At 36.4% G+C, this 24,729-nt stretch overlaps 1 protein-coding gene and 1 long non-coding RNA gene across 3 annotated transcripts in view; both read right to left on the bottom strand.

The window, feature by feature from the left end:
• The window catches only part of STIM2 (stromal interaction molecule 2), a gene marked incomplete at both ends in the record, with an annotated part of 172,147 nt that overhangs the window by 38,807 nt on the left and 108,611 nt on the right, over positions 1-24,729 (bottom strand). For both annotated transcript variants that reach the window (XM_079704871.1, XM_079704870.1), the window contains one exon: positions 23,818-23,932. In XM_079704871.1, the coding sequence (XP_079560997.1) occupies positions 23,818-23,932 (115 nt within the window). The remainder of the gene's footprint in view (positions 1-23,817; positions 23,933-24,729) is intronic.
• On the bottom strand, positions 7,918-11,227 carry LOC307053473. Its single transcript, XR_013810908.1, has 3 exons — positions 10,334-11,227; positions 8,260-8,358; positions 7,918-8,162 (listed from the first exon to the last, which is right to left on the bottom strand). It is a non-coding gene; the product is annotated as an uncharacterized lncRNA (long non-coding RNA).

The following is a 24,729-nucleotide window of genomic DNA, read 5'->3' as shown; positions in this document are numbered from 1 at the left end:
AATTAGTTTGGACCAACACTTTGAAAAGATGAAAAACAACAACTGGGCCTCAGGGGAGACAGCAGTAGAAGCTATAGTAATGGGGAAAATGAAGAGATAGTAAGGGGGCTTCCCTGGTGGCGCAGTGGTTGAGAGTCCGCCTGCCGATGCAGGGGACACGGGTTCGTGCCCTGGTCCGGGAGGATCCCACATGCCGCGGAGCGGCTGGGCCCGTGAGACATGGCCGCTGAGCCTGTGCTCCGCAACGGGAGAGGCCACAACGGTGAGAGGCCCGCGTACCGCAAAAAAAAAAAAAAAAAAGAGAGAGATAGTAAGGGCTAGAAATACCCAGCAACAGAGAGGTAAAGAATCAAGCATTCCTGTGGCCACCCAGAAAAAGCAGCCTTCTAAAAAAGACTCATGAGTCATGCATAGGTACATGCTCAGTTGTACAAACTAGGTTATAAGTAGAAGAAACACTCCAACTGAAAGTGATCTCTCCCTCCCCTGAATTTCTATAGTACTTACTATTTCTACCAAATGGCATATCATATGTGCTGCCTTATTTTGTAACAGTTTGCTTAATTACATCTTATGTTCCTACCATACTGTAAGCTTCCAGCAGCCCAGCATAAAGTTGCCATTTAAGTATTAGCTGAATATATAACTGACTTTTTTCTTCCTTAAAGAACCTGTTTTGTTTTGTTTTTGTGTCTACTTGCTATCCCATAGTGGAATGAAAGACAAACAATATTGTTTTCATGATATCCTGTTTCAAAGAGAGAATCCCTGACTCCAAAAGAGGATCACAGAGACTTATAATGGAGGTTAAGGTGCTAGTTTTATAGCCATGTGTTTGACAGTTGGATGAAATGAGAATTTGTGTGCTTCCAGTCCATCTCTGCCTTAAACAAATGTGACAGACATGAACAGTGTAAAAGAGAAACTTCAGAAGATTTAAATATATGATTTACTTGCTCATTTCATCTGCAGAAGGCAATCTTATAAAACCAATGCACCCAGTGCACTTAGTCATATACCTGTATTAAGTTACAGGCCTAAAAATACAAAACAGCTTAGTGAAGTACCACGATGTAAGTTTTCATCTGTTGTATTTAATATTAAGTACATGCTGTCCTAAAAGCCTTCAAAGATGATTTGTGAAATCACCTAAATACTGTGAGGGAGAAAACTAATTTCTAATTATAAAGCATTAGTGTGCATGTAGAGACATGTTAATAAAGCAGTACCTAACATTTTGTGAGCACTTGGCAAGTTCCAGGAACTGTGCTAAATGCTTTACATGAATGATCTCATGAAATCCTTTCAATAACCCTATGAACTAGGTTTAAGGAGTAATATTATAATCTTGGTTTACAGATCAGGAAGCTGAGTCTCAGAGAGTATGAGTAACTTGTCTAAATTCAAACACCAAGTAAGCAGTGGAGATAGGATTCAAAACTACATCGACTTCAAAGCCCCAACTCTTAACCATTACGCACTTCCTCCTCCCCTCCTCTGCATACTGAGAAAATTTCAAAGCCACCATCAGCTGTGTCACACCTTGCATATAACAGACACACCATTTACATTTACTCTGCATTTAATTTCTTAACATCTCCTACTACTTTTTAAAAACTGCTATCTTCTAAATTTGTGATAAAAACATTTGTAATGTTCTTAATGTTAGGAAAGCAACTAACATTGCTTTAACAGTTTCTTTTGGGAAACTAACGTATTTCAAATAAATCAACTTGTGATATTTTAATACAGTACCATATAGCTACATACAGTACAGTTACTACACACTTACTACTTTCTATTAAAGTACGAAAACTTCTTTATAAGTAACAAAAGGTGTGGTAAGGGGGTCAGGAAGGAGAAAGAAGAAACATTGTTAACAAAAGTAACTATACTTAAAGTTGGCCATATGAAATGGTTAGCAAAACAAGTTCTATATTTTGAAGCTACTCTGATACACAAGCTAAAAATTATTTGTCGTTTGAAAAATATTTGAATTACTGGCATGTTTTTGTTTTGTTTTGTTTTGTTTTGCGGTACGCGGGCCTCTCACTGTTGTGGCCTCTCCCGTTGCGGAGCACAGGCTCCGGACACGCAGGTCCAGAGGCCATGGCTCACGGGCCCAGCTGCCCCGCGGCATGTGGGATCTTCCCAGACCGGGGCACGAACCCGTGTGTCCCCTGCATTGGCAGGTGGACTCTCAACCACTGCGCCACCAGCGAAGCCCTACTGGCATGTTTATGTGACGTTATAATTTCTAAAATATAGGTGCAGACCAGTATTCACAGTTTCTCCAAATTCAATTTCAACTAAGAATTTTAAGTTACGAAAGCGTCAGAAGTTCTTACAGTGACAGACAATTTATCTGGGGAAAATGCAACTAACCAAAGGTTCAACATAGCAGGACTTTGATGAAAAGCAATTTTAACTAAATGTAATATAAACATTAAACAAATAACTTTTTAAAATATAAAAAATGAAAATGTTTAAAGCTTTCCACACTTAATCTCAACTCAGGCGGTTTATAGACTTTGTGGTATCAGTTCTGAGTGAGACTTCAGATGATCAGCTGCTCAGCATAGTCAAGAGAGGGGTATCTTTAGAACAGAACCAGCACGTGACTGCCTCATCTGCACAGTGGTCAGTGGGGCATGTCTCTGTTAACAGGACTAAATTCCTGCACCATGCTATATTTGGACACCTAAAAGCCACACCCTGAACTTGGGAAGTCTAGATATTAGTAGATATTAGTAGGTGTATCAAAGAGAAATAAGTATACACTTTCTCTCATGAGCTCCTTACCTTTTACCATGCAAGAATTACATGTAATTTTTAGACACTCTAGATAAATATTGGTAAATGTCTGAATGTTCCGAACTCAAAAATTACCAGATGTTCTCTCTCCAACAGTGATACAATGGACACTAAGGGAAGGCTTTAATATTTTTTGTTGTAAATTGCAATCTTATCATTTCAACGGAGTATACCATCAACACCTAGTTTCGTGAAGATGATGAAAGATAACAAAGACATATCTAAAAAACAGAAACTGGAGAAACACTGAGTCTCAAAGTTGTATGACTGTTCTGAAGATTAACTAACAAAATGTATGTGGAAATAACTCTTAGGAATGGTAAAATTGTTCCACAAATATAAATTATTATAATATAATAAATATTGTTACTTATAATAAATAAGTAAATTCAAGGAATTTGCTTTCTTTATAAGTAAGTCCACAAAATCAGTGGATTCAACAGCTATAAGGGAATTAAATGTTTAAGTTTTCCTAAACATCTCATTACAATGTCAGTGAAGACGTTAGGGACTGAGTGGCTGAATCTCTGGTTATGCATCTTCCATTTTACACTCAGCCCTCAACCTTTTTTTTTTTTTTAAAACACTGAACTGAGACTACAAAGAGTAGTTCACATCAAATGAAAATAAGTTCTTTAAGGGCAGACAATATCTCTTATTCATTTCTATATTCCCAACATGTTATATACAATGCCAAAAATACAGCGGGCACTAAACAAATGTGGAATGGCAGATGTTTCTTAGGAACTCAATTAATACTTGCTAGATGAGTGAGTGAATTACAAAATGATTTATTAACCAAGGCTGCCAGGAAAATGTCACCTTTGCATTCACTTTAAAAAGAGTGGGGGCTTCCCTGGTGGCGCAGTGGTTGAGAGTCCACCTGCCGATGCAGGGGACACGGGTTCGTGCCCTGGTCTGGGAGGATCCCACATGCCGCGGAGAGGCTGGGCACGCGAGCCATGGTCCCTGAGCCTGCGCGTCCAGAGCCTGTGCTCCACAAAGGGAGCGGCCACAACAGCGAGAGGCCCGCGTACCGCAAAAAAAAAAAAAAGAGTGGCATTTCTAGATAAAGCAACAAACTTTTTCAAAAGTACAGCTAAGCTTCATAAAAAGGAAAGGACGCTTCTTTTCAAAGAATATGTTGAACAACAATTCTATAATTATAATTATTATATTTACAAATGTCTGCATTAATTTTCTGCTATTAAGATTTCAAAAATGCTCAATTTTGTTTCTCTTGGAATTTGGGAGTTTCTTCAAAAGACTATCTGCACAGGTGACCTGGGATTCTTATATTCAACAAATATTTACTGAGTGCACAGTAATTACTCCTGGGCACTAAATAAAATAAATGTAAAACATCAGAGTCAAGGAATTATTACCAAGGCTAACATAAAGCTCAACGTAAGAAAATGTATTGACTTTAAGAGGAAGTTCAACAAAAATGAACACAAAGCCCAGTTAATAAATACCTTATTTCTAAAGGGTATTAAATCAAAGGCCAGCTAAAAATGGAGCTTTCACAGCTTCTTGTCACACATCTCCAGGTAAGAAGAGACATCACATGCAAAATGTGTTAATCCTTATTTCTCCTAAAATAGAAAAATTCACCAATTCCAATGGTAAAAGCATTTTCAAGATAATATTACCTAGGAACTTTGATATGACTTTTTCTAGTACATGTAGCATTTAAAATTCTAACAGTTCACAAATGTTATTAGCTGCATTTACTTGGTATATAGCATTTTCCAATTTAGGTTTCAACTACTATATAGAGTAGTGGTTTAACTCATTACTATTAATGCCAAAACAATTTAGGAAAAGTTCACTTGTTTTCTGAGTACTACTGACAAAATGATTGAAACATTAAAATACTAAATAGCCTCCCCATTCACAGGGGACCTTTGTCAATAGCTAGAGTTATGTGATGAAGGAAAAATGTGAATAATGTGCTTCAGTGATAAAAATAAATTCATAAAGATGAACTCCTTAATACAATGTCACTGTATAGTGCTCACTCGACTTCTCTCTAAAGTCTTTTTTTAATTCTCAAATTGCCCAGCAGTATCTGGGTTCCATGTGAGGATGGGAAGATAGGCTAGTGGGGGGCAGAGTCTGCATAATGAGGACAATGGGAACACTAGGTCCCTACAAGTCAGGCTCCTGAGTGAGGGAGCAGCCCAATGGTGTCAAGAGACTGAATATGTACAGGGGGACTCAGCAAATTAGAAAATATATTGAAGATAACAGAGCTAGGTGTTTCACAGTCAGTGAAATGAGATACAAATAGGGAAAGGAGTTAACTAGAATTAACCAGCTAGAATTAATCCAGTAGTGTTAGACTGGTATCAGTGTGAACTGGTATCAGGTATCAGTGAGAACTCGTGACTTTTAATATATAGAGAGAAGTAAATAGAGATGTGTGTGTGTGTTTCTTAACTCTGTCCACTGAGAAGGCCTGGGAATAATACCTCAGTAGCAATGAGAACACCTAGTGTGCAAATCTTGGTTTCTAAATACCACCTCAACTAAAAGTAACCAGAACTCCTTGGAGAAATGGTTGTTTCCAGGGGTAGGGCTGAGAAGTAACAAAATAAGCCTGGAACATCTTTTTGTGCCAGAATATAAGGAAAGCTCAAAAAATGATAGAGACATACACATGAAAGAATAGAAAGGCCAGCTTGAAAGGCTTCCCACTAGCCATAGTTGGGACAATTTAAGCATTAAAATAATGAGAGCAACAAATCCAGGAGTCCATGCTGATATAAATGAATAAATGCAGAAGATCAATCTTCAGAACAGTCATAGATTTTGAGATTCACTCTTTCCCTAATTTCTATTTTCAAGATATGTCTGTTATCTCCCACCATTTTCACAGGACAAGATGTTGACAATAAGCTGTTTAAATTTCTTCCTTATAGTAAAATGCAACTAATAAATAGAAGGAATGATGGAATTTGAAAAATTACAATTTGGCAACCATCAGTGTAATAAATAATTCAGGCAAGAAACATTCACAGATGCTGAAACTAGTGGGTGAAAGTGCTATGAGGAATGTGATGTTACAAAGTCTCCAAGTTTCTCTCCACACACACACACAAAATATTAATTACAAAGGGGGAAAAAAGTAACTTTACAGTTACAAAAATGGAGTAGACACTATCTTAATCAAGTGATCAAAGGTAACACCACCTGAGACAAACTGACACCGTGTGCCACTCAAAAGGATTTAATGAAAAGAATCATTTCTGTGACAGTCCAGCCCAAAATGCCTAACAGGGATCTAATCATATGAAAACATCAAACAAATCCTAATTTAGATACAATCTACAAAATGACACTTTTGACAATTACTGGCCAAAGACATGCAAGGCAAGGAAATACTATGGAATTGTTCCAGATTAAAGAAGACTACAAATTCAGGACAACTGGGTATAATGAATACTCTTGGATCCTTTGGCTATAAAGGTCATTATGAGGATAAAAGGCAAAATTGGAATAAGGGTCTCTGGACAAAGTGTGTATGAGTTCTTTGTTCTGGTCCTGCAACTTTTCACTAAACTTGAAATTGCTTTCAATTAAAAAAAACTGTATTAATAATCTTTTTCAATTATGCAGGCAGAGAGTTCTAATAATTGCTAACTTCATTACTTTTGTAGTTTATGGTTTTCTTCAAGAAAGTATGGTAATCTTTTAACACTAACAATGAGAATAGCAAATATTAGGCCCTTATTAGCTGTCAAGTATTGTTCTAAGCTCTATATATTGATTAACTCACTTGATCCTCAACACAATCCTCTAAGGTGGGTACTATTACTACCTACATTTTACAGATGGGGAAGGTTAAAGACAGAAAGATTAAGGTACTTGCCCAAGGGGGAAAAAATATACTAAGTGTTACACAAAGAGTTGAATCTAGGAAGTCAAGCTCCACACTTTCTATGGAATACTGTCTCTCTAGGAAAGGACAGCGGTACATTGGAGTTTCGCAAGATACCAGTAACTAAAAGATGAGAGACCTCAGTGATTATAAAGCCTCAGAATCCATTAAAAGTTTTCTTGTTGCTCAACATTCATTTAGTAGCAGGTTGAAAAGATGTAAGATCCTAAATTCATAATATTGGAAATTTCTAGTACAGATTTATTATGTTTATTTAGCAAAAACTAATAATAAACTACTACAAAAATATTTATGATACTTATGGGCTTCCCTGGTGGTGCAGTAGTTGAGAGTCCGCCTGCCGATGCAGGGGACACGGGTTCATGCCCCGGTCCGGGAAGATCCCACATGCAGCGGAGCAGCTGGGCCCGTGAGCCATGGCCGCTGGGCCTGTGTGTCCGGAGCCTGTGCTCCACAATGCGAGAGGCCACAACAGTGAGAGGCCCACGTACCGCAAAAACAAAACAAAACAAAAAATATTTATGATACTTTTGAAAACTAGACTTTAAAGAAGACCAATTCTTCTCTTAACTTTGGTTGCATTCAGGAATAACCTGAAATTTAAGTAGTTTTTTTTTTAGGAACATCGTGACTACATTGGTTTAAAACACTAAAACATTTAAACTTTACTATTTTGCTACTGTAAAAGTAGAGCTGGAGTTGAAATAACCTTTTTTTTTTTTTTTTGCCTTTTCTAATTGTCTATTCAATAATTCCCAGTTATATTTCTTTGTTCTCTTGAATTGACTTATTTCCCAGATCCAGAAGCGCTTTCCTGCTTTAACATTTTTTTTCAGGCCCCAGCTGTGTCAATGGGGAAGAAAGTAATTCTGCTTACTTTGGTGAAACAGTGTTGGAGACAAAACAACAAGTTATTTCCAAATAATTAAATTCAGAGTTCTTCTTAAATTATAAATTGCCCTCTCATTTCTAGTGAGTAATGATTATCTATTTTATTGTTGGTTTTCTTTGGGTTTTTTTTTTTTTTTTTTTTTTTGCGGTACGTGGGTCTCTCACTGTTGTGGCCTCTCCCGTTTTGGAGCACAGGCTCCGGACACGCAGGCCCAGCGGCCATGGCTCACAGGCCTAGCCGCTCTGCGGCATGTGGGATCTTCCTGGACCAGGGCACGAACCCGTGTCCCCTGCATTGGCAGGCGGACTCTCAACCACTGCGCCACCAGGGAAGCCCTGATTATCTATTTTAATGGAAGTGTTGACAAACCAAAAACCACAGAAGTGACCTCTAAGTCCTGCCTAACCAATTTACTTGCAAAATAAACAAATTCTTACATTGCAGAAGACAAATACCATATCTCTTCGTAATTTATCCATGTCTTCAGTCTACACAAATGCTACTAATAAAAATATTACACCAATTTGGTATTTCAGAGAATTCTACTCCTTGCTTCCTATTAAGAAAAATGAAAGACAATTACAATGACATCAAATTAATTTCTGAAAAAATATTATCCAAATTTTTCATTAAAAAATATAGAAGGTACTTCCCTGGTGGTCCAGTGGTTAAGACTCTGTGCTCCCAGTGCGGGGGGCCCCAGGTTCGATCCCTGGTTGGGGAACTGGATCCCGCATGCATGCTGCAACTAAAAGGTCCTATTAGCTGCAACTAAGACCCAGGGTAGCCAAATAAATAAATAAATATTTAAATAAATAAATAAATAAATAAATATATATATATATATATATATATATATATATATATATATATATATATATAAAATGAAGACACCACTGTAAACTAAATAAAACTTCCATTTCTTATAGTAGTCTAAATCTCATAAAAGTATTGCTTTTCCTAGAATTGATAACAGCAAAGTACTGCCTATAACTACTTATAATTTAATAACTTTTTATAATTTCATAAAAGCATATCTTCCTAGACAATTCTCTGGATGCCTTTATAAACTTTATATTCATTGACTCTCTAATGTCATATTTGTTCTTTTCCCTACTGAGAAGACCTCACTTGGCAAAAATTCATGAGTAACTCAAAAGATAAGAACTCTAGGACATCATGAAGACACAGCACTGCAAAAACCTTCTACATTCTTAGGCTCTTTACTGTAAAGTTACCAGTAGTTGTGAACGGTAGTTGGTATTCTTAGATATTACTTAACTGTGATGAATTCTATTTGGCTTTTGGGGGTGTAAACACCTAAAGGTCATGTGCCAAGAATCATATATTCCCTAAACTTAACATGTATCTGGAGGGCATCACTTTCTCAAGATTTCCAAACTAACTCAGAATGATAGCACCTAGGTTTTGCCTCCTCGAATTCACTTCTTTGATCCTCCAACGATGCTTTTAAAAACATCTATGTTTCCTCTTGCACAGTATAGACATGTCTGGTGATCTAGGTGAACAAAGTCAGGGTTTCACCTTGTCAAAGTAAAAAGAGCTGTGCAGAGGTGAAAATCTGTAACAGCGAGGAAGATTTTGGAAAGGGTAGAAGTAGAGCAAAATTTACTGATATAGTGTCCAGTGATGAGAGTTATATTAGCTCATTTAATTAAAATACCAAAATGGGATTTAATAAAGCATGTATATTTGGGAAATAATATATTCATCATAAAATTCAGAGTGGGGAAAAAGAAGAGGTATATGAGAAAATCCATTTATAGACCAAAAATTTTGGCCTGAAAATGTCAAGAACATATCAGATTTTCTGAAGGAGTGGCTATATTTTACATCTTGTGACCCATGCTGCCAGACCCCACACACCTACTTCTGGATCCAGAATAACCTTTTAAGCTTTTCTTCTACCTACTCTTGTCAAAGTCTAGTTTCTCTTGCTCATCAATCTGTTATAGCTGTTTGTCAACTAGGTACCCCTTTTCTCTCTGTCGTCTTCTGAGACAAGACTCATGGTCACTAGGGAAAGGGGGTCAGAAAAGGAAGTAATCAGAGGACACTGCCACATGACCTAAGCCAGTTACTTCCTGAACTTTTTCGAACTGGAGCAGGCAGGAAAGACTCCTTTCTCTTTGGTCAAGATCCTGGGAAAAGGTAAGTTTACAACTGCCCACAGCCACAGAGTTTAGCCTCTAGGAAATTCAGTAGGAGAAAATAAAAGCAAAATCCAGAAAGAAACAGAGAAATGCAGATAACCAGGGTGGATTAAGCCCCTGACTACATACCTACACTTTCCTTAAGTTAAATAAAGATAGTTTTTAATTAATATAGATTGACTTTCTCCTACATCAATTTTTTCTCAACTGGGTCATTCCATTAATAAACACACTTTTATATATTTCCACCTTTTAAAAAATAAAAAAAAACTGCCTTCATATCATATTTATCTTCAGGTTATCACAGCCCCACTTCTCTTCTCCTCCTTTTGAAAAGTCAACAATATTTACTGTCTGCACTTCCTCTTTTATTCACTCCGATCCGATGTTCACTTCCACCACTACAGTGCAACTGCTTTGTCGAGATCACCAGCAACCTCAGCCTCTACTTTGCCAACTCTGGAGCATCTGACACTGACTATGCCTTCTTTCTTAAAATATTTCCTTCATATGCTTCAGCACTCTAGATTCTCCCAGTTCCCCTCATACCTCACTGGTCACGTCGTCTCTTTCTTCTTTCCAGGATCCTTCTCCTCTCAGCATTCAGTCCTTCATTTCTTTGCACTGTGATCTCCATGTTTCTCAACGTTTTTTTTTTTTTTTTTCCCATTATTGATCAGGCCCAACTGAGCCTGTTTCAACTTCTTTTTCCCCTAATTGCCTCCATCTCCAAGAAATTTTAATACCACAGATACATAAAACCTAGGCACCGTCCTTAATTCCTGTCCCCACCCCGATCAGCTTCCTATATCTAATCCAACAGCAAATCCTGCCAGCTATTCCTTCAAACTATATCTCAAATCAGACCTCTCTGCTACCTCCCTCTACCAGCTCACCGCAAGACCCTCAACAGGCCTTTTACTTCTACTCCTGCTTCTTTTCTGCAGAGTCTAATATCCACGCAGTAACTACATAATCTTTTCAAAAGATAGACCACACATCCTTACTTAGCTCAAAACTCCTAAATGGAGCTAGACTTTCAGTAAGTATACTGACATTATACTTAAAATAAATCCCACATTCTTTTTTTTTTTTTTTGCAGTACGCGGGCCTCTCACTGCCGTGGCCTCTCCCGCCGCGGAGCACAGGCTCCGGACGCACAGGCCCAGCGGCCACGGCTCACGGGCCCAGCCGCTCCGCAGCGTGCGGGATCCTCCCGGACCGGGGCAAAAACCCGCGTCCCCTGCATCAGCAGGTGGACTCTCAACCACTGCGCCACCAGGGAAGCCCCCACATTCTTTATTAGGCCCTTCAAGGCCTTATGAGATCTGGCCCCTGTTTATCCCAGTGATCTTACTTGTCTCCTACCACTCTCCCCATTCCTTATGACCATCTAGCTACACCAGCCTTCTATAGTCCCCTAAATACTTTGAGGTCATTTCAGCCTCAGAGTCTTAGCCTGGCTGATCTCTAAACCTGGAATATACTTCATCCAGACCTTCCTGTGACTCACTCTCTCTTATCACTCAGGTCTATAATCAAATATCACTTCTTTGGGAAGTTCCTCCTTGACTACGTTACTTAAATAGCCCCCACCCTACCTAGTCACCGACCATGTATTACCCTGCTTTACTTGTATCATAACACTAATCTGTTCCAGCAGTCCTGTGAGTGTGTATGTATCTACACACACACACACACACACACATGCTGACTTGTTCATTGTCTGTCTTCCTAAAAGAGTTCTAATTTCATGAAGGTAGGATATCTATTTTGCTCAATGCTCTAACCCCAAAACCCAGAATAATGCCAGTGAGTCACTTGCAATTAATAAAATCATTGATGACAGAGTATCCTTACAACAAATTTCCCATTACTTGAAGTAATTTGAGTCTCTCTCTTTATCTTCTGCCACTAAAAAAAAGACTTATTAAGACATACAAACTGCTCAAACTTTAAAATAAAGCTCTGTAGTAAAAAAAAAAAAAAGAAGAAGAAGACATAGTATACTGTAATTTCAAGCCAATCAACAAAGCATGTTGAACAATCAGTTATGCACAGTAACTTATTAAGTGTTTAGTTTTGTGATAAATTCAGCCTCCAGTACTTAATATAGTGCAGGTTCCATTAGAAACTAGAGTGATTACTTTTGGGGCATTACTGAAAAACACTCAAAGAATCTAGACACAGTCCTAAAACATATATCCACTAACTTAAAACTTAACCTTCCCTTTTTCAAAAGCTTCCAATAACACATCTAAAAGAGAATGCAGTCTAAAGTCATGGTCAGATTCATGCAACTGAGCATGCTCATTAATAACAGATGAGAGAAATTTAAACAACTACCAAAGCAGATTAATCTTCAACTATCTCACACTGCAATCTGGGATATGCTTACCTTTGCTAAGGTCACAGGCTCTGGATCAGTGGGTGTGCAGCTAGCACACAGAAACCTATTATTATTCATTGTAGTAGAGCTGTAGCACTATCATTAAAATTCTGCCACAAAATATTTGGTACTGGTCAAAACATGGAAAATAAGGATGTTAGAATTCTATATTCTTACAATATATAATTCAGAAACCAAACAAACAAATAAGCATATGTAAAGGGTAAAGAATTTCTTGGGCCTCCCCTTTCTAGTTACTCACGCTCCCATTTCCCCTTTTCCTAGGCCACCTCTATCCCCTTCCAAAAAAGTTCAAGGCATTGTTTTAAAAGAACTGTCACTCAAATTCTTCACGAGAAGTAAATTCTGCAAAGGATTTGAAAATGGCTAGTGATAGTGCCATCTAGCAATGAAGAATTATCCTGTCAACTAGTTTCTTGCCTGTCTTAGCTTAATTCATTTTTTATTAACCTAACAATATCTTTTCAATCCATAACCAACATAATTATCCATAAAGAAAATAAATACTGACATTTATTACATTAAGATGTAATCCCAACTTCCAACTCTTATACATAGTGGTAGTACTTTTTGAACAAAATCCTTGCTGAAATGAAAATTTTTTTAAATGTTCAACTTTGTAAAATGTCAGTAGAGTACTTCCCTTTTTCTTTAAGCATAATCAGATCTACCAGTTCTTAAGAGAACCCTTTACTTGAGCATACTACCTATTTGTAACTACCATTCAATTTCCTCCATTTTCTTGCCTACCCCTTAAATAGGGGGTTACCCATATATCTACTTCCTATCTACTCATTCTCTTAAATCATTTTTTATTTTGGCAAAATACACATAACATAAAATTTACCATCTTAACCATTTTTAAGTGTATAGTTCAATGGTATTACGTATTCATACTGTTGTGTAACCATCACCACCATCCAACTCTACAACTCCCTTCATCTTGCAAAATGGAAACTCTGTACCAATTAACCAATAACTACCCATTCCCCTCCCCCTAGCCCCCGGCAACCACTATTCTACTGTCTCTATGATTTTGACTACTCTAGGTATCTCATATAAGCAGAATCATACTGTATTTGCCTTTCTGTGACTGACTTATTTCACTTAGCATAATGTCTTCAAGGTTCATCCATGTCGTAACATATGTCAGAATTTCCTTACTTTTTAAGACTCAACAATAATCCACTGTATACCACATTTTGTTTATCCATTTATCTGCTGATGGACATGTGGGTTGCTTCCACTTAAATCTTTTTTAAGATTTATTCCGTGTGTATATGTGAGTCAATTCCCCATACCAATGTTTAAAGTGATATCCTGTAGGTTAATGATTTTCTTCTTGTCATATCTAATGGCTTTTTTCCAATATATTGTATTTCTCTATTTAGCACTACTGGCCACTTTTTATCTCTCCTCTCTCTATCCCCCAGTGAGAGAGACAGAGAGAGAGAAGAAATGACTTACAAAGATTCATATAATATAAAGAGAGTAAAACACGAAGGATGTCAATGGACCAGAGAAATAAAATCAAACTAAAAGCATGCACAAATATAAATGAGGTCCTTAATAAAAGCTACAAAAAGTAGACAAAGAAGGAAATAAAATCAGTCACAGGGTTCACAAGATAAGCACAAATCATCCCCTCAGGAATACAACTATTCTTATTACAGAGAATTAAAAAAAGATTCTTCATGAGGGCTCTCAGCAGATACTTTGCAATATGGTGGACTATGCCCTCAACTATACAACCATCCATCACTTCCTGAAAACTCTCCTCTACAGACTTTCAAGAAAGTGCACCTTCCTGATTCATCTCCCGTGTCTCTGATGGTCATTATTTGTTTCATTAGCTAATCCTTTGCTTTTGTCTTATTAGCAGTATTCCCAAGGGGCTATTCTCTTTCCTTTTCCTTCTCTTAGTGAACTCTTAATTCATATAACTCTAACTATGTTACCTTTATATGAGGGAATCACAACTCTATATTGTTATTTCTGTTTTAGAACATAGCCCTTAAGCAGCCATAAGCTCCTAGTGATAAACACCTGTTTTATACTTTTTTTTTTTTTTAGCTATTACCTGGTAAGGAAAGAAAATTGATGATGGAAATAAAAACTTAATTTCCTTCAATGCAACTGCCATTTGCTGTTTCATTTTGTTAGACTGATCTAGACTCTTAGTTTTAAACTAATAACTTAAGTAAGCAGCTGATTTTAAACACTTTGAATCAAAAGTATCCAAATGTCCACCATTTTCAACACCTCGGAAGAACTCACACTGATGCAGAGCGAAAGAGAAACAGAACACTGGCCAAATGTTAGAGGAATGCTTATTAAGGACCTCTTATTTAAGAGCACCTTAACTAGATGAGAAAGTTAGACAATAAACATTATTTGTACTTTGTACCCTATCTGAATACATAACCATCCACAGAGTGAAAAGATTTTTAAGACATAATATAAACGCTATGTGATTTATCCTATGTTTTAATCATACATTCCCTGAGACATATTTATATATGTAATATAAGAGATTATGTGTGTACATATATGTTTCAGAATTATAGAAATGAATTTTTAGAAATAAGTCATATTCAAATCAAAATGGTTATCTAGTATCTGTGAAATCTTTATTTTCATTGTAATTTGCATTATTTCTATTACAGTTGCTTCTAAATTGTTAAGTAATATTCAGTGGAATTGAAAAAAAGCCCCAGGTAAGCATAAAATTTGTTTGAGAAAAGATTTTTGTAAAACTGACCATCTTTGAAGAGGAAAATATTATTACCAATGAACAAGTTCTTCATCCAAAAGAGCAGGAACAAAATATTTGTTCCACCTAAAGTAGAATGTGATATAGTGAATCTCCCACAGTAACATATATTTTAACAACCAGAACTTGAACCAGAGTCCTCCTACCCACCCCTTGCCAAACCAAGGATTACTAAAGCAAAATTTAACACACATCCATGTGGAACTGGTTCCCAGTTGGTGGGGTAAGGGAGGAAAGAATAAGATGTTCAAGAAAGCCTATTGTTTTCTAGATAGTCCATCACAGTGAAAAGTGGACAGCCCTCATTTTTACCTTCTGCAGAAGGTTCTGTTACTGTACTCCAAACTTGAGGTATCCCTTGAGTCTGTGAACACAGCAGAGGAGAAATGTAGAATAATTCAGGTATATAGAAAACCATAAGGCAAATTCACAAACAATTTTAGAATAGTACTTCCTTAAATTATAAGAAAAGTGTCATGATATGATGAATATATAAAAGTTGGGTTTTTGTTATTTGAGAAAAAATGAAGGCTCACAATGTATCTAATTCATGTGTCCACACAGAATAGAAACTGTCAAGTTTTCTAAAGCCCAAAGTACAGAGAGATGTAATAGGCAGTCAGTCTCTGCATCCTATTCTGAGAGGTGGTCTTTATTTCAGAACAAAACCAAGAAAGAACTATAAAGGAAGACAGAGCTATCTCAAAGTCAAGTATCTTCTATAGATTAAAATGTCATAACTAATCCCAGAAAATCAGTACATGCAATGACCCTAAGTCTCCAAAAGTCAAGTATCCTGAAGTAAAAGAGGAAGAGTGCCTACAATAAAAGAGAAAGAGAAAGAGAGAGAAAAGAAAACAACTAAACTAATAAAAACCAAAACAGTCCTGATGAAGAGATCTGAAATTAAGGGTACAGAAAGACTGAAATACTAACATAGAATAAGACGAAGAAAGATTAGCAATTTATTGTGAGTGCTCTGAATTCATTTGGATAATTATATAATACAAAGAAAGCTATTTGATTAAAAGGAATAAAAACACACTTTATACAAAGTACAAAAATCAATCCTGATTAATATAAAGCAGTGTTTGCAAAATGATCAATTTACCAACTGATCAAGTAATATTTATGCTACTGTTATAGAAAAAAACCCATGTAACACACTTAAATGTTGGTTGATAGAATAAATGAACAATATGTTCGTGTCACCTACTCTCTACATAAAAGAAACTTTGACAACAAAAGACTTTTGTTAGTGGTGCAAATAATGACATCTGTCATTCTGAAATCAGACTTTACCTCAAGGACAGGCCTTCCCTTGTATAAACCACTTTCTGTGGACAATGAAAACCCAGTACCTCTATAGATGGCTAACAACTGCTTCTCCTAGAACTAAAAGTATTGTATAAAAGTTGAAAAGTGTTAAACATCTGGGCTAATAAAACAGCATAAGCATTTGAAGCATATTAAGTGCCCTGTGTTTTTAAAATGTGCTATATTAATTACAAATATCCCAAAAGCTATTAATCCAGTAGAGTCCTTCCCAGGGAAGGGTGACAAAAGATGAAAAAAGTAAATGTCCCTTTATACGCAACTAACTCCTCTGGCCTTACCTGACTTCTGCAGGCAGACTAACATACTTCTTTTTCTATTAACCCACAGTGCCTACTACCTATCTTGATTACAGATAGTATCACATCCTTTAATTACTTGTCAACACAACTTTCTCCAATGATAGACTACAGGCAGGTGGAGGACAGAAAACATATTCTTCAGCTGTGTGTCTTCAGTATCTGTGTATTTTCATTCTTCCCACTCAAATCCACATTACATTAAACTCACAGCTGATTTTCCTGCCTATAGTGAATTCATCATCCTATAACTCTTCCGTATTATATGACTTTCTAAAACAAAAAGCCGTAATAGCTCCTAATGTTTAGTGCAAGGATGATAAAAATGTTAAAATACACTACACCACCTCCCACATACGTAGTAAATATGGTCAACTAGCAATTTCTACAGTAATATCCTTCTTTGCTATTGAGACCAGGCACAGATCAAGCATCCTTAATACAGTCCTCCAGGCAATCACTATCGTTTGGTAAGCACTGGTGTATCAGTGGAATCTTACTTGTCATTCTTAAAGCAGTTCATCAGACTTAAACATCAAGGCTCAATAGTCTGGTCTCCCTGTCTAACTAACCCTATTTTCTACTATTCCCCAACTCAGAAATATTAGTCTCCAACATCCCCCCCATGTGCCACCTTCACACTTGCCTTACAAAAATAGTAACAACAGATAGTCACTGAGCACTTGCTATGTAGTAGGCACTAGTCTAAGCACTTTACATGTACAAATTCATTTCATCCTCAACACTTTGATGTAATAGATAACCTTTACCCCTAACAGATGACAAAACCAAGACACAGAAAGGTTAAGCACTACATGTTAATAGCAAAAGATAAATATTAAAACAATGATTTATTCTTCTCTCGTACACTAAAAAATTACATTTCTGGGCTTCCCTGGTGGCGCAGTGGTTGAGAGTCTGCCCGCCGATGCAGGGGACACGGGTTCGTGCCCCGGTCCAGGAAGATCTCACATGCCGCGGAGCAGCTGGGCCCGTGAGCCATGGCCGCTGAGCCTGCGCGTCCGGAGCCTGTGCTCCGCAACGGGAGAAGCCACAACAGTGAGAGGCCCGTGTACCGCAAAAAAAAAAAAAAAAAAAAAATTACATTTCTGACTTGTAAACTGTGCTTATTTGAGGGATTTAGGACTAAAGTCTGGAATTACACCTATTCATTTACTCATTTTAATGTGCTAACCTGTATGTATATCCCTCGCTTTCTCACTTCTAAGAAAATTTTCTCTTTCAAAATCTTGCTGAAGAGTCATCTCCCTAATGAAGACTTCCTCATAATAAATCTATTCATTCTCTTAAACTCCCACAATAGAACCACTGACCTAGTATTTAATCAAACCTTCCTGTACTGTTATTTAACATTTCATCTGTGCACATGTAACAATATCGTAAACTCCTGGAAAAACAAGGCCTTATCTTATACTTACTTGTATAAGTGAATATCAGTCACCATAGTGACTGCCATGCCTACTACTGTAAACATACAATATTGTGTTGATGGACGCCACAAAGATAATGGCTACCTTATTATCTATAAGGTCTACATTTTGAGTTACTCTGCTGATAAAGTCAAGCAATGTGCACTGATCCTTTTACATTTTTTTTCATTCCAGTCTCATTGTAACCAACAGCATACACATGAAAAAGCTGGTAGATTTTATCAACATTTAGAGATCCATTTATACTTTCACACCCAAAAGAAAATCCTTATGAATATCAAGGATCTATACAAAGGAAATAGTTATAATCCTCCTTACTTTTAGAAATTTAACACCCATAGTCAGGAATTCTTTTCCTTTATATTTCCTTTATGTAACATTTACATTTTTGCTTTCCTAAACAGAAAGAAAACACTCTTAGTCATTTATCTCTAGCTAGGCTTTATATACACTTCAAAACATCCATCATTAAAGGCCGACATCTTTCATTCTCTCAGACAATTTCAGTTCCTTTAAATTTCTAATCAAAAAACAATAATAATAATAATAATAAACCTTCAGCAAGGTTTCCAGATGTCTATTCAATCTGTAAAGCCCAAAATTACACAATGACCTTAGGTAAGATAAGACCTGTGCTGAACAGGATGGAAAGATTACCTCATGAGTGTCACATGTTAAAATAACTATTTAACCCAATGAGTTATCATTTTTAAAAACAGTACATTACCTAATCAGTTTTTTTATCTACTATGGTCCCTAGATCTTATACATAACCAATAATTTTCTATCTCTATTTTCCTTCATTAGGTAGCTGGCTACTATTTAACTGCTCATTCATTAATTTTAACAACTGATCCAGTTTATCAAAATCTGTCTGAAGTCTAATACTAGTTTTTTAAATAGCTTTCATTTGTATTGGACTGTTGCCATGTGCAAACTAACCAAGCATTCTCTACACACACACACAAAAAGTACATTCAGGTCACGCTGAAATTTTTCTATATGAGATCAGTATCAATTTCTGAGGAACACAACTTTACTTTTTCCCCACTGACAATATTCCATAAAGATCTCAGGTACATTTTACCAACCAGAGAATTGCACACTACAATGGTGAGTATGTAGTCTAATATATCTATTCATTTTATTGATGAATATTAAGAGACTGAATCAAAAACCTTACAAAACTTTAAATAGAGCTGAACATTTTAGTTCGTTCAGCATTATTACAAAGGTAAGTAAGTCAACACTTACTTAGTGCCTATCAGGTGTTGCCAGGAATTATGCCAGGCACTTTTACTACACTACTCATTTAAATCACACAAGAATTGCATTTTACAAGTGAATTTTTAAATGTGCCAAATGTCTTAATGTTCATAAACAGAAGGGCCAGGATTTAAATTTGTACAGCTTGAAAGCCCACATGCCTCCTTTAGTATGCTACCTACACTTCCATTTCTAGCAAATTTTCAGGTAACTGAAGGAGGAGCTATATGGGGGCTACCATTTATGATCTACCTCCTTATCCCCTTCCAGGACTGCTGGTCAACCCTCACAGCCTACCGAAAATACCACCTTCTGTGTATAATCCTATCAGAGAGTTCATTAGTCCTTCCAGGGAGCTACCTCATATCTTACACTTACTTCTAGTATTACACATTTCACCACATGTTGTAATTATTTGTTTACTCTGTTTTTCCACTCAGCTACTTACTCCTTATAGCCCAGAGACACACTTAATTCATCTTTAGTACCCAGGATCCAATGCCTGCTTAGCACATAAAAGATACAACCAATTATGCTTCATTGCTACTGTAACATGAATTAGCTTACCTGTAACTGGTAAAAAGGAATCATGTTAATATAATGTAAAAGTCACATCATTTTACACATGTTATCATTTAACACCACCAAGTAACAGCAAATGGATACAAAGTATGAAGAACACCAGAACAACAAAGCTATGAACATGATGCCTGCTCACCATTCCTTCTTCCTTTTAGCTCAATCTGGCCACAGGCTCTTAGAAATGCTTGTTGCTCAGTTCTCATCTTTGTGCACATTGCCCTTGTCTTCATAATTTAGCAACTTCAACCCTAACTAATACCTCCTTTTAATAAGTTATCTTTAATTATTTTTTAAGGTAAAGTCCTATATCTACTACAGTATTTACTGATTAGGAATTTAACACGTCTTTTTTACCTGTATTTTTATTAGTACTGTTAGTGCTCTGATTACAACATTGCATAGGTTTTCAGTAGTCTGCTCCCACCCCGATTTTTCCCATAAATTCTAATTTTTAAGTTCATAATTTTGCAAAGCATAAGTTTTCCAGGAATGCATATATTTCATTATGGCAGAAATGCTTGTACTCAAAGTATGAACTGAATTACTGAGAATCCAATGCTCATGGGGCACTATGCACTCATTCGTTCAATTCATTAGACAAATCTTTACTGAAGATCAAAGTAAATAAGGCACTGCTCCAGGCACTGAAGACACAACAATGACGGGCAAAGTATGACTGTATGGTTGTGTGTGTATGCATGTGTGTGCATATATGTGTGTATGTACCTATATTCATATACAACTAAACAACCTTAAATTACATATTATTGCATTCTAATCTCTTTATCAACAATTTCGAAACCTTTTCAGAAGAATTACTTTTTGTTTCCCAAGAGAAATCTTAAACAGAAACAGAATATACCAGATAAAAGCCGAACTCTACACATTTATCCCTGTCCCTGAGATACCTCCAGGAAACCTGGGGCTTGTCAGGCTATGATTTAAAAACCACTGATCTAACAACAATGCTCTGCCTTTTTACATGAAGCCTGTAATAAATAAAAAGAGTATGACATGGTAAAATCAATTGAGAAAAATGACACTGAGAAAATAAATCAGGTCACCATAAAGCTTCTAGTAGAGGTTAATTTCACTCAACTCCTCTCTTCCCTCCCATGCAGCTGTTTTAGTGGGAGCCCTACTAAGATACTTCCGCCCAAGCCCTAATCCCCTAAGAAGGGTATGTGAGAGACTGGGGTTTGGAGAAAAGGAAGCATAAAGCAGATAATTTAGGCCAACTCTTTGAAGACTTAGGGGGAAATCTTCTCACCACCATAATGGTAAAATCTTAGGGGGTGGAAATTAAGGTGAAAGCCTAGGAAAAAAGAGATTTAAGAAGCTATTCAACTTGAAAAGACCTTAAGCAGAAAACAAACATTCTCATAAATCACAAAAGATCCCGTAAAATTCACCAGGGTGGGAAATCAAAATGGGGTTTAAGGACAGAATCCCCTTGAATTTGGGACACAGTAATAAACAAAATAGACAAAGACCTCCCCCCACCCCGCCTTCTGAGGCTAACATTTTCAGGGTAGGGGACAGAAGGGAGACAAACATAACAAATAAGTCAATTATATTATAACTTAGAAGCTGATTCCTGACATGAGGAAAAGAAAGTGTGAAGCTAAGTAAGAGGGATCAACAAGGGTGCCAAACAACCAAGAGGGGGTCGGGGGGACATGGTTTGCAATTTGCAATTTTAAATAGAGGTGTCAGGGTAGGCCTCAAGGAAAGAAGAGCCCAAAAAAGAGATAACGAGTTAGCCAGGAGGACATCTGCATTCCTGCAGCAAGGATTCCATCTGGGCAGAGCACATTGAGTGAGAGAAATGGAAAAGACAGAAAACGGAAGAGAGGAGGGTGCAGGAGAGGACAGATCATGTAGAGCCTTACAGATCTTTGTAAAGATTTTAACTTTTACTCTGAGCCATTACGGGGTATTGAGCAAATTTGATTTATATCTTAAATAGATTACTCTGCTAAGTGAAGAACAAATTTCAAAAGAGCACAAGTATACAGAAGGAGACCCTCAGGCAGCTACCACAATTATCCAGGAAAGGGATGAGGGCTGAACCAGGGTGGTAGCACAACAGGTGGTGAGAAGTGGTCAAATCTTTTTTTTCCTTCATTCAAATGTAGTTAGCTTTGTGGGCTCCATTCAGCTTACCACAAACTCCAAATCTAAAATATACTAGTGGCAATAGACTCCATTGGATCTCCAAGTCCTTTACTAATATCTACGTATCGCTGAGATATTTCATATAAATAGTCTTACTGAGTTTTTGACCATTCTAGCACTTTCTCCCATGAAACTTATACTCATTTATTTCTGTTCATATTACTTTAAAATAATATGGGGAAGGGAAATGGAGAGGTTTTTTTTAAGTCTATGTATGTTTCATTAAAGTCAGTGGTATTTTTTTTCCTTCTTTCTTCTTCTTCTTCCCAGAGTATTTCATCAGATGCCTCTTTTAGAAAGTGAAAACAAAAACATAAGAACACCTTTTAAAAAAAAAAATTTTATTGAAGTATAGTTGATTTACAATGTTGTGTTAGTTTCACGTGTAGAGCAAAGTGAATCAGTTTTCATATACATATATCTACTCTTTTTTAGATTCTTTTCCCATATAGGTCATTACAGAGTACTGAGAAGAGTTCCCTGTGCTATACAGTAGGTCCTTATTAGTTGTCTATTTTATACATAGTAGTGTGTATATATCGATCCCTATCTCCCAATTTATCCCTCCCCTCCCAAGCAAACCTTCTTCTATATTAATAAAAATACTGAGTTGATGGAATAGTTTCCTGTATTTTCTCATTTCCAAATGTTACCACTGACAGTCTAGTAAACTTTGTTATTTTTTCATACTCCTACTTGGTAATCTGTCCCAGATTCTTTTTAATTTCATTTCACTATTCAAACTGGCAGAGAAAAATATATGCTACAATATAATTGCTTGACTTTGACAAAAGAATAGAAACATTAGGAAAAAGACATTTTGTTTGACACTGTTACTAAAAAAAGAAAAAGAAAAAAAAACTTAACAGACTTTTTTTTTAATGTAGCTTTCTACAATTGGGGATCAAGTTGAGGTTTTAGGCCATACACTTTTCCTGCCCTAAAAAATTACTATCTGTAAGACAGTTTGAGGACTTAAGGGTAGAAAAAGGAATAAAATATAAATTACACAACTGTATCATGCAGTCTTTATCATCAACAGACTTTGCCTTCTAAAGACTTTAGGAACTGCTCTCCATAATTAAAAAAAAAACTTTGGTGGGGCCTCCTTGGTGGCACAATGGTTAAGAATCCGCCTGCCAATGGAGAGGACACGGGTTTGAGCCCTGGTCTGGGAAGATCCCACATGCCACAGAGCAACTAAGCCATGCACCACAACTACTGAGCCCGCGTGCCACAACTACTGAAGCCCGTGCGCCTAGAGCCTGCGCTCCACAACAAGAGAAACCACCGCAGTGAGAAGCCCGCACACCACAATGAAGAGTAGACTGCTTGCCGCAACTAGAAAAAGCCCACACGCAGCAACGAAGACCCAACACAGCCAAAACTATATTAATAAATTTAAAAAAAAATCAAACTTTGGGATCCACATGTTTATTTGACAAACCTTTTATAATAATGCCATTTAACAGATGAAACAATGCTCTACGACTTTAAGCTCTCAGACATGCGTTACCTTATTTATTCTAGTATAAGGTATCAAAATATCTGAAAACAGGCTGACCTTTAATAAATCCTAAGAAAAATTTAAATCATATTTCAAAATAAAAAATGGAACAATTATTTACTAAAATATAAATATCCTCATAGAAATGTTATTTTGATTTGTTTGTAAATCATATGCAATTAGTGAGCTCAGAAAAGCAGCTCAGGGATTCAGATCACTAAAACAGTCTTACCTTCTGATGTTTTCCATCGTTTCCATAAATCCTCAACAGTTATATGCTTGTCTTCTCTGTGCAGATGGCTGTGTTTATTAGTAGCATCTTTATATTTCATATCTTCTCTGATAAACTATAAAAGAGAAAACACTAAGTTAAGTATTCTTGAATTCATTATTTTATTCTCTATAAACAGAAAAAAGTAAAATGTGAAATACAGCACCTGGTAATTTTCTGATCATAACTGATGCATGTTTGGTATTTTATACTCACATTATTCTTAAATGTTTATAAAATTTATTTAATGAGATGTCTTCTAATCATAACAACAACAGCAGCAATAAAAGTACTTATTTAACTCATTATTTATCAGGTCCTATTGCACATTACATAATAAATATGTCATATCTACACACACACACAGTCATTTAACTTCATGACAGTTCTGTAAGGAAAGTATTATGTATTGCCATTTTATAGATAAGAAAACCAAGGCCCAAAGAGGTTAACTAATTTGCCTAAGGTTGAAAAAATAATGAATTTCAGAGCTGAGATTCCAACCCAAGCAGTTTGGTTACGCTCAACAGCATAATGTACTGCCTCAATTATTATACATTTTTACCAAATACTTAGTGACAGGGGTATTTCAGAACACACTAAATACTAACCTCAATTACTGCATCGTATTTCTGTTCTAGCTTTTAAGTCATTACTTATAGTTGAAAGACATGATTACAGTGTTTAGAACTAAAGTATTTTACAAAACTGAAGTAGATCCTCTATTAATCTTACTTTAAAGTATATACAGAGAGAAAACACTAAAAATTTTCTTTGCTAAAAACCAACCTACTCCGTATTGCTCCATTATATAAAATTCTCCAACTGTCCTTCACTGTCTAGCAAATAAAAAGCAAACTTTTTATGAATTAC

Source organism: Hyperoodon ampullatus (assembly GCF_949752795.1).
Source record: "Hyperoodon ampullatus genome assembly, chromosome: 1".
Taxonomy (NCBI): domain Eukaryota; kingdom Metazoa; phylum Chordata; class Mammalia; order Artiodactyla; family Ziphiidae; genus Hyperoodon; species Hyperoodon ampullatus.
The sequence above is the reverse complement of the archived record's forward strand: the minus strand, read 5'-3'. Positions and strand labels throughout refer to the sequence as shown.